At 45.0% G+C, this 10,251-nt stretch overlaps 1 protein-coding gene across 1 annotated transcript; it reads left to right on the top strand.

The window, feature by feature from the left end:
- The first annotated feature begins 6,316 nt into the window (after nucleotides 1-6,316).
- LOC134496775 (slit homolog 2 protein-like) lies at nucleotides 6,317-7,800 on the top strand. The gene has a single exon (XM_063302486.1). It carries the CDS (start codon nucleotides 6,464-6,466, stop codon nucleotides 7,523-7,525), a length of 1,062 nt encoding a protein of 353 aa, XP_063158556.1. The 5' UTR covers nucleotides 6,317-6,463; the 3' UTR covers nucleotides 7,526-7,800.
- The last annotated feature ends 2,451 nt before the right edge of the window (nucleotides 7,801-10,251 follow it).

The raw sequence follows: 10,251 nt of genomic DNA, 5'->3' as shown, positions 1-10,251 counted from the left end.
GCCATTTCTAGGCTGCAAAAATATAGACAACCATGAGATGGCAACAAAGAGATACAGAAAACTCTTTGCTGTATCATCTGAGACAATCTATGTCAATGGCTGAAATCACACTTAGCATTAAGCCATGGATTCTTTAATAAGCCACAACTGGTTGAGTTTATACAGTCTACTAAGCCATAAAACATGGTTTGTAAAATAGTAGTTGAGTTTGGATCACACACACACACAAATTATGGTACAATGTCATATATTACTTTTTCTAAAATGTTCCAAGCTGTCTAAAGGCTTTTCCCCCTAAATTCATAAAAAGAAACTTATTAAGCCTTATTAACTGATACTGCTGGTGCTGGTCGAAAGGTTTTGAAATGCAGGGAGTTCATCTGCAAGGTGATCTGGAATCTGGCCCTTGGCTTTTCACTTCCTAGACATGCTGCTTTGACTGGTTTCACACATGCCATTAACCATACTTTAACACTGGTTTCTTACAATAATACAATACAATAAACTTTTATTGATTAGTCCTCTGACCATATAAAAAAAACTACAAAAACAATACAGAAAAACCAGTAGGGCATATTATAATAAATTGTTACCCCTGAATAAACCAAAACTGGCTAAATATGCATACTCATTAAACTATCAACCATGGTTGGCAAATCCTAGTAACTTGGTTCACATAACATAGGAAGCCAAAACCAAAGTGCATCATGACTGAGCCATAGGTATCTGGCACAAACTAAAAGATGCCGGGGCAACATGACATCACAAAGGACACCAATTTTGGATTGTGCATAATCTGTGGAATGTTGTCATGGTGCTTGTCTGGTCTCTTGCCCCTCTCCCCCCCTAGAGATGCCATGGAGTAAGCATAAAGTATGAAACAAGCTTTTATTTTATTTACTAAATTTCTATCCTGCCTTTATTTATTACAGCCCAAGGCAGCGTGCATAATGCTCCTGCCTCCTATTTTCCCCAAAACAACCACCCTGTGAGGTAGGTTGGGATGAGAGACAGTGATATTAGTCTTGATGGCAGTGTGACTGCCTCTGAAGGCCATCTCTGGGAGACAAATGGGCTTCCTTGTCTAGGTGGTTGGCCACTGTGAGAACAGACTTCTGGACCAGATGGGCCCAGGAACAAGGCTGGCTGGGGAATTCTGGGAACTGAAGTCCTGACGTCTTATAGGTGCTAAGGTTAAGAAACACTGGTCTTATGATTGGCCCAAAGTTACCCAGCCAGCTTCCACACCTAAGGGAAGACTAGAACTCAAAGTCTCCCAAAGTCTAGTCCAGGAACTGAACTATTACACCAAACTGACTTGCAACTATATATTGTATATATTGTCAGTTACATACCACTGCCTCTTAATTTACAATTACAAAGGTACAATCCCTCCATGGTTAAGCAAGTTAATTTCAGTGGAAATAGCTACGTAAGCCTGCATACTACCTAGGGAGTAACCTCTATTGAAATTAATTGGGCAAATTTTGCCTGCATAATGCCTTGATAGTTTGTTTTAATATTATCCCTACCTAAACTTTTAGAGGCAACCGGTCTTTGTCTCTGGCACGTTTCATGTTCTGCTACAAAACCATAAGAGACCTTTTTAGAATTAAAAGTGTTGAACAACCTAAATATAGAAGAACAAAGATAAGTGGCTTTAGCTTTAGCTGATTAGTTACTCCTTACTCCTTAAATTAATCCAACAACCAGCTGCTAAACTAGAAGTGTTGAATAAAACCAATAGATTACCTCTGGGCATTGAGGGATGGGGCTAAGTGTATTTTTTAATCTGTTTCTCAACATTGAGATAGGAAATTCACAGAATAGATACAAAGGGAAATCTTTTTGCTCCCACTGGATCTGCTGTAGGTCTGCTTTCATATACTGTAGCTATTTGTTCATGTTGAGGGTCAGACTGCAGGCCACTATCATCATGCTTCTAAAATAAGTGTAAATAAGAATACTTTACAGTAACATATGACATGTGGAATGCAGAGTGATTCATTCACCCAGGCTGATATTGTTTTATCACTGAACTCCTCACTAGGAGCACAGGTATCACATTGTGGATCATCTTAACCCTTCCAAATGTGGGATGAACAGGATAGTCTCTGTTGGGATGAGCGATTTAATGAGAAAGAAAACAGCTGGTTGCAAATTACTTGCCTGGATCAGCTTCTAGGATCCTATTAATTTAAACAAGACAATAAATAAGGGATGTGATACAACAGCTTTCCTCAGCCTGGTTTCTTCCATAGGTGCCCCTATTCATGCTCAATTCCACGTGAACGAAATAGGGTGATGCTCTACATCTACAGTTGGAGGTCTACAGCGCTGTATGAAAAGGGCATAATGCAGGCATAAAATGAAGGTACAGGTATTAGCAGACTTGGAGGAATGTGAACTTGGGAGAAGTTAAAAAAAGATAAACATCAGAAACAGTCCATCTGCAATAATGACTAATGGTGGTGGTACATCAGTCACAACTATATAATATACCAGATGTCATAAATTAGCTTGATGCAATCCAGTTTTGATAATATACCTACAGCAGATATTAGGTGGCCCAAAACAGGAAGGAAAGAAATGAGGCTGAGATATTCCACAGTTTGCATAAATTTCCCTTGTAAAAAAGCCAACTATCCATTCCACACAGAAACATACAGACATAACGGACTCACACCTATTTTACAGAAACAGCATTCTCTCTGCTTTGCTAGCCTTCCCTGAGAAGGGAAGGTTAGAAATTGGATGAAATTATCCAGATCTGTATATGGGACGCGGTGGTGCTGCGGGTTAAACCGCTGAGCTGCTGAGCTTGCTGATCGGAAGGTCGGCGGTTCAAATCCGCGTGACGGGGTGAGCTCCTGTTGCTAGTCCCAGCTCCTGCCAACCTAGCAGTTCGAAAACATGCAAATGTGAGTAGATTAATAGGTACCGCTTCGGCGGGCAGGTAACGGCGTTCCATGTAGTCATGCCGGCCACATGACCACGGAAATGTCTACAGACAAACGCTGGCTCTTCGGCTTTGAAACGGAGATGAGCACCGCCCCCTAGAGTCGGACACAACTGGACTTAATGTCAAGGGAAACCTTTACCTTTACCTTATCCAGATCTGTAGAGTTTAGGAGGGAGCAGAGAAGCATTCACTGCCACATGGACCCAACCGCATGTCACCTTCTGGGAAATTTTAATCAACCAGGAAGGACAGAGCTCTAAAGTGAGAACATTGTCCTCTACATCAGGGCTAAGGGGCTGAAACTCTTCCCAGATAACTGAGCAAGACAGGCAACCTCACTGGGCCTCTACAGCCAGATTCCATCTCCAAGCAGATCTGAGCAACTTTGTCTGACAAATGCCTAGAACAGTCACAGCAGCCCTGGAAGTGCTCCTGTGGCTCCTCCTTACCCTGGAGGGACTGGAGGGACTGGGGTTCCCCTAAATAGGGCCAGGGGGCTCTCTGCAAATGCATTACGGGGAGTGAAATAACTACAGGTAGTCCTTGTTTACTGATGGTAACTGAGCCTGGGAACTTCGTTGCTAAGCGACAGTCATAAGGTGTGATGTCATGTGGCTGTGCTGACTTACAATGTCAGTTCCAGCAGTCACAGTTGCTGTTGTTAGGAAAATCCCACATGGTTTCAGCATCCTGTGGTTATGGGATCGCCATTTGTGACCTTCCCTGCCGGCTTCCCCACTGATTTTGCTTGTTGGAAGCTAGCCGGGAAGGTCACAAATGGCAATCACATGACCATGGGATGCTGCAATGTCATAATTGCGAGCCAGGTGCCAAGCGCCTGAATTACGATCACGTGACCATGGGGATGCTGTGATGGCCACATCTATGAGGACTGGTCGTAAATCCCCCTTGTTCAGTGCCGTCGTAACTTTGAATGGTCACTGAACAAGTGGATGTTAGGCAGGGACTACCTGTATGTTTCACCATCCTTATCTCCATGAGACAATCCTTAGGAAAGGCTCTTACTTAATGTTCATTTGGGTTTACTCTTCATTTTCCTCCAGTGGTGGAAAACTGCTCTAGGTGTCTCTTATGTCATTTCATCATCCAAAGCTCTTTGTTGGTCAATGACCAAAATAGAGAGACCTGATTCACCTGAAGCTTCTCTGAAAACCAGGGGGCCTCTGAGATCCACATGCACAGAGGGTCCGCATAAGGACAACCCGATCCAAGGCCAAAATTGCTCTCTCGTTCCAAGCAGCAACTAAAGCCTTAATCAAACCATGTACTAGAGCCCTAGGAACAACCCCAGTCTCCTCCTGAAACCTGATAGTGTCCATCAGGCATCTGGGGTGGACCTGGAGGAAGCGGAGAACTCCAGAGCCAACAAGGAGTGTTTGGTCCATGGCAAAGGGGAATATCCACCAACTCCAGATCACATCGCCACTGTCATGAGATTTTGTTTGTTTGTTTGCTTAGCAAATTCAGCAAAGACCCAGTCTAATGTGTGGCCAAGTCTAATGTGAGATAACTTGGGTCAGGTCCAAGGTTGCCATGGTGCCATGGACTCTCAAGTGGCCTCTGAGTCCCTGCCCAAGGATAACAGTTTGAAATCCCCCAGGACCAAAACCCTGGGGTGCTCCATCTCCAGCCTGGCCATGGATTCCAGCAGTTCTGATAGGGAGGTTGCTATGCAGGCAGGGAAGTTCTGATCCTCACAGCCCAACTTCACAAACAAGGCCTCACACCTGGCAATCTGCCCCTGAAAGGTACCAGAGTTTCTTGGATCATAATTGCCACGTCTCCCCACTGACCCTGGCTCATGGCTGATGCCATACATGAAACCCAGCTGGGCACATCTGTGAGAGAGGAACACCCCTGCTTCTAGGCCCAGCCGGATTTTGTTAATGCAAACAAGATCAGCCTTCTCACCCACAGTTAAGTTGTGAGGCAAGTTTTATTACAGGCTGATCATGCATTTAAGCAGCAGAGATGAAAACTAGGATCTCTGGTTGGCAGGCCTTGGGGTAGACCACAAGGGGCTGGAAGGCAACATCAAGACTAAACACCAAGGTCACCTTTCTAAAGAGCTGCCCACCCCCAGTCCCCTCCACTGCCCACCCTCCACTTCAATAGCTTGCCTGCCCCTTCTCCCCCAGCCATCTGTCTCCCCCAACCATATCTGTTCCACCCCAAACCAGCACACCACCCAACCTACCCACCACACCACCAGGAAGCTGGCACCAGCCTCAGGCATGCTTCTGCCTCACACTCAGCAGCTCTTTACTAAGGCACCAGCTAACCTACTCACATCAGCCAGCCAGCCACAGCCTCTCACTTGGGAGGAGAAGAAGAGCCAACGGACAAGGTTACCCATGGTTTGCCCCAGCAATCCTGGTCTCTCTCCCAAGGGGAGAAACAGTAGCATCCCAGGGGAACAAATGCCCACCAACTGTAATGTTGCCTAAGATTTGCACAAGCCATTTTACACGTTCAAGAAATATTCTTATAGTTTACATAGGAATCTCAAGTAATAGGAGATCCTGAAGAGTCTGTAGGCCACATGTCTGGATTTATACCGCACAGTCTGATTTTTTAAAAGTTTCCCCTCTGTCTACCAGAAGCAACTGTGCTTCGGTCTCCTCTTCTCACATCTTGCGGAATAGGATCACGAGCGAGTGAGCAGGGAGAGGAAGCTGGATGTGTACGTGAAAGAAAAATATATGGGGGCAGGGGGAGAGAATGGGAGAAAAGAAACGAAGTTGTGGGTGTCACTGTGTTGTGGACATCAAGGGTCGTTGTCTTCCTTCCTTAGGCTATTTTAATAGCCACCCTACCAATTTGCTACTTAGGTGCTATTGATGGGCCCTTGATTTCTCCGCCTTCCGATATTTCTTTGATCTTCATACTAGGCTTGGTGGGACAATACTCCCAAGTCATAGTGCTTTGAAAGAGAAGGCTGCCCTCTGACCATCATCCACATACTGTAGTATGGACATTTCCTTAATATTTGGGATTGATTGATTGATTGATTATGTGCCATCAAGTCATTTTCGACTCCTAGCAATCACTGTCTCTTCCTTCTCTTTTGTATTTAGTATTTTTCTTAAAAGATCAACTAAAAGAAAATGCCAGTTTTCTGCCCTGGACTTAGTCTATCAAAGATCAACCAGTGAGTGCTGAAAACAGAGAAACTGAGGTATGAATGACATATCTTCCAGAAAATACCACTGCTCCAGTTACAGGTCTCTGATTCATTTCCTCTTCTCTTGTTCACTCAAGTCACCTGTTGTTCTTCAAGGCTAAAGCCCAAGGAAGCTCTTAGCTAATCACTTGACAAAGAGCTCTTTTGTGATGGGTTCCTCTGGGGAAATCTGACTCTCTTCTCCCATCTCTAGAAGCTGACAAGGATCTGGAGTACAGGAGCATAGTTATCTATTCCCTTTCTGTGGGCTTTGCAAGTACACAGCCAGAATCATTTCTGCTGCAGTTCTCTTACAAATGTCTTTCTTGTTTATAGCTGCTCTTTTCTTTTCTGTTCATGGGGCTGATACTTCCAAGGTTTGCCCCCACCTATGCTTCTGCTATGAATCCTCCAGTTTTGTGGACTGTCATGATCGGCACCTGGCCCATATCCCCCAGGGCATCCCTCACAATACATGGATGCTGAACCTGAAACACAACAACTTGAGTGGGCTAGAGGTAGGCTGCTTTGATGCTTTGTGGTCTTTGAAGATCCTTCTTTTGTCCCACAATTCTATTGCTAAGATTTGGCCCCAAACATTCAAGTCCCTGAGTTTCCTGGAGAAGATGGACCTCAGCTACAACCTGCTTGCTCGCCTACCACATGACTTCTCAAATGAGTTGACTTCCCTGAAGGATCTCAAGGTGGCCCACAACTGTTTGATAGCTTTGGATTTTGAAAGCTTGCAGTATATGGAGAACTTGGAAAAGTTGGACTTGAGCCACAATCTGGTCACTTTGATCGAGAGGGGGACTTTCCAGGGACTCTCCAGGCTCCGACATCTCTACCTTCAGTCTAACAGGCTTGCAGTTATCCATAATGGTTTCTTCTTTATGCTCCAGAACCTGGAAGTCCTTTTGCTTAACAGCAACAACATCAGCTTCATTGAGGTGGAGGCTTTCACTTCATTACACAACATGAATCTTTTGGCTTTGACTGGCAACCAGCTCATCCACCTAAAATTTAAGACTTTCCTGAATATCCAAACAGTCAGCACCCACATCCAACTGGCTGGTAACCCATGGGCCTGCGACTGTGATCTCCAAAGGGTTTTTGGCAAAATCATGAGTGTTCGGCACCTTCATGTGGATGATTATGAGAACATCACCTGTTACAGTCCTTGGCAATTAGCTGGCTCACCCCTCGTTTCTGTGGACAGCCAGCTGTGCATGGCAGAGACAGCCACTGTCTTGGTGATCACAGTCACTGTCCTGGTGACAGTGATCGCTGCCATTGTGATGGCAGAAAGGAACAGGAAGAAGAACCAGGAGAAGACCTGGAATGAATTAGAAGGGCCTTTTGACTCACAGGAGAAATAAGACAAGGGACAAGAAATGGTCTTTTGGTGTATTTCAAATGTTGTTTTACTCTGATTCTTTAAGCCTGATCTATTATTCCAAATTCTTCTTCTTGGTTTTTTAGTGAACTTGGTGCCCTCCAGATGTGCTGGAACTGCTCTTGGCTCCATGGGTATCCACCATGGGGGCAAGTGATGTCATGTGCATTATGACATCATTGCACAAATGACACAAATGATGTAATTTGCATCAGTCATGTTGTGCAGATTACATAACGTTCTCTGTGCTATTTATGTATTTATTTGATTTATATCCTGCTGTTCATTCAGGATCTCAAGGTGACAAACATAGCACTCCCTCCTCCTATTCTTCCCCACAACAACAACCCTATGAACCAGGCTGAGCTGAAAGAGAGCGCAACCGGCCCAAAGCCACCCAACAGGGAAAGGCCTTGAAGGGCAGGAGGAAGAGCATCTGCCAAGGCAACAATCAGACAAAGGGGGCTTGAACCCGTTCCCAAAGAGTAATTTGAGAAAACGTCTCAGACAAGCTCCTCCCTAATTTACAGGAAGATAAAGTGAGGTGGGGGGAGGAACATTCAGACTTGCAAGGTTCTGTTGCTATTGCTGTTCCAGTGAAAGTCGTTTTAGACGTCTATGGCTTTGGTTTCTTGGTCTGGTCTACCTTATACAGTAGGCTGACACTCAGGGACCTTCCTTGGCTGAGGGTGGAGTAGAACCTGGGTATCCTTTCTCCCACACCTTCCCTAACACACCACCCTGGTTCTCTATGATGGGAGATGTGCTACGATGATGCATGTCATGTCATCCTGGCTTGTACTGGATGCCTATTTTGGATTCAACACCCTCAGTGAAACTCAGGATGTGATATTAATTATGATGCTACCTGGGGAGAGCGAGCCTTGCAACAATGATTTGTGCACTGGTAACCTCTGACTGAAAATTGGCAATGCTGTAATAGGTGAAGCTGCTTGGAATTCTGCCCTCAGAATTTCAGTTGGCCCCAGTCAGGAGTCTCTCTTGGGGAGGGGAGGGGAAGTATCAACAATTGTTAGTCTGCAGTTGCTTGACACCAGTGCTTTGCAATCAGCACTGCTGGCCACTGCCACTTTTTGCCCCAAGGCCAAATTCAAAGGGCTGATTTAACCTTCAAAGCATTACAGGGCTTAGGACCAGGTTTTCCTACCTGGGCCCTTCGGCTATTATGCAAGACCTCCTGAGGTTGCCCCTTTAAAGATATGAAGTGAGCAGCACCTGATGGGAAAGGAGAGCCAGTATGGAGTGTGGTTCAGGTGTTGGACTAGGAGTGGAGGGACCCAGGTTCTAATCTTCCTTCAACCATGGAAGCTCTCTAGGTGACTTTGGGCCAGTCACTCACTCTCTCAGCCCAGTCCACTTCACAGGATTGTTGTTGTAGTAAAAAATAGGAAGAAATTCTACATACCTTGCCTTGAGCTCCTGAATGAAAGGTGGAGTAGAAATGTAAGACATAAATGTTTTCCTGCAGTGACTTACTAGATTTCTAGTTATGGTGTGGGGGCTGGGGGTACCAGGCAAACTGACTTGTGTTATTTCTCATAATCAGCTTTTTTCTCCAGATCAGTTATCTCCAGTCTGCACTGGGACATCAGTCCAACATATGTGGAGAGCGCCAAGTTGGGAAAGATGGATTGGGAGCTAGTGATGTATTATTAATTTATTCCCCATGTGAGTCCACCTGCATCCATTTGATCTTCCTAATGTAGGCTGAGCTGAGAAGCCCAGGGTCACCTCACAAACCTGGAGCCAACCTTGGTCTTGAGATACACACTTTCTGTGGCTGGATCCTTGGCTAAAGTGGACTGTGCTCACAAAAAAGTACAGGACAGATGACACCGGGCTTAATGCTGGGGTACCCTGAGAGCGGGTCCCAATCTGCACTACTAAGCCTCCCCATCTGATCCACAAGGCCTCAAGGGAGCCCCTTCCCTACACCTCAGAGGAGCCCTGCCTCCCCACATCTCTTTCACCACTGCAAAACACTGGTAAGCAGCATTTCTTCAGGGTTTCACTGATCACCGGCACTTCGTTTTTGAAAACCTCAATTCTCATTTCCAATCATTTTTGGAGGAAATTGGAAGCTGAAAAGGCACTCAAGCTCTCTCTGCTGATAATTGGGATCTGGAGATATTCGAAAAGGTCAGTGACCCTGGTTTCTGAAATTAAATGCAGAATGTAATCTAAATTGTGCTAGCTAGAAGATGTACTTCAGGGACCTGGTGATGAAAACGGGAAGTGCTTGATTGATGGGATGACAAACACTGGCCAAGTTACAGTGGGAAAGTTTCTACAGATTTTCTTATTAAAACCAACATTCCAGAAGGTTGCTTTTGGTTTAGTCCAGTGTTTTTCAAACTTGGCAACTTTAAGATGTGTGGATTTCAACTCCCAGAATTCCCCAGCCACCCCTGCTGGCTGGGGAATTCTGGAAGTTGAAGTCCACACATCTTAAAGTTGCCAAGTTTGAAAAATACTCGTTTAATGTGTTGAGCAAACCCAACCAATTGTGAATTGTGAATTATGAATTATGAAATAAAGCATAGTAAAACTACCATGGCTTAGTGTATTATGAGAACCCAGACGCTATCTATGAAATCTGGACAAAACTATAGTACAAACTCTGATCCAAAGAGTCTTAGCCAGCACATGTATGCCTCCTCAAATGCTTGCAGAGAAACAGGGTATGGG

The sequence above is a fragment of the Candoia aspera genome, chromosome 4, assembly GCF_035149785.1.
Source record: "Candoia aspera isolate rCanAsp1 chromosome 4, rCanAsp1.hap2, whole genome shotgun sequence".
Taxonomy (NCBI): domain Eukaryota; kingdom Metazoa; phylum Chordata; class Lepidosauria; order Squamata; family Boidae; genus Candoia; species Candoia aspera.
The sequence above is the reverse complement of the archived record's forward strand: the minus strand, read 5'-3'. Positions and strand labels throughout refer to the sequence as shown.

Bases quoted from the DNA above. Each gene is read 5' to 3' on its own strand.
- LOC134496775 (XM_063302486.1), top strand. From the start codon at position 6,464: ATGTCTTTCTTGTTTATAGCTGCTCTTTTCTTTTCTGTTCATGGGGCT.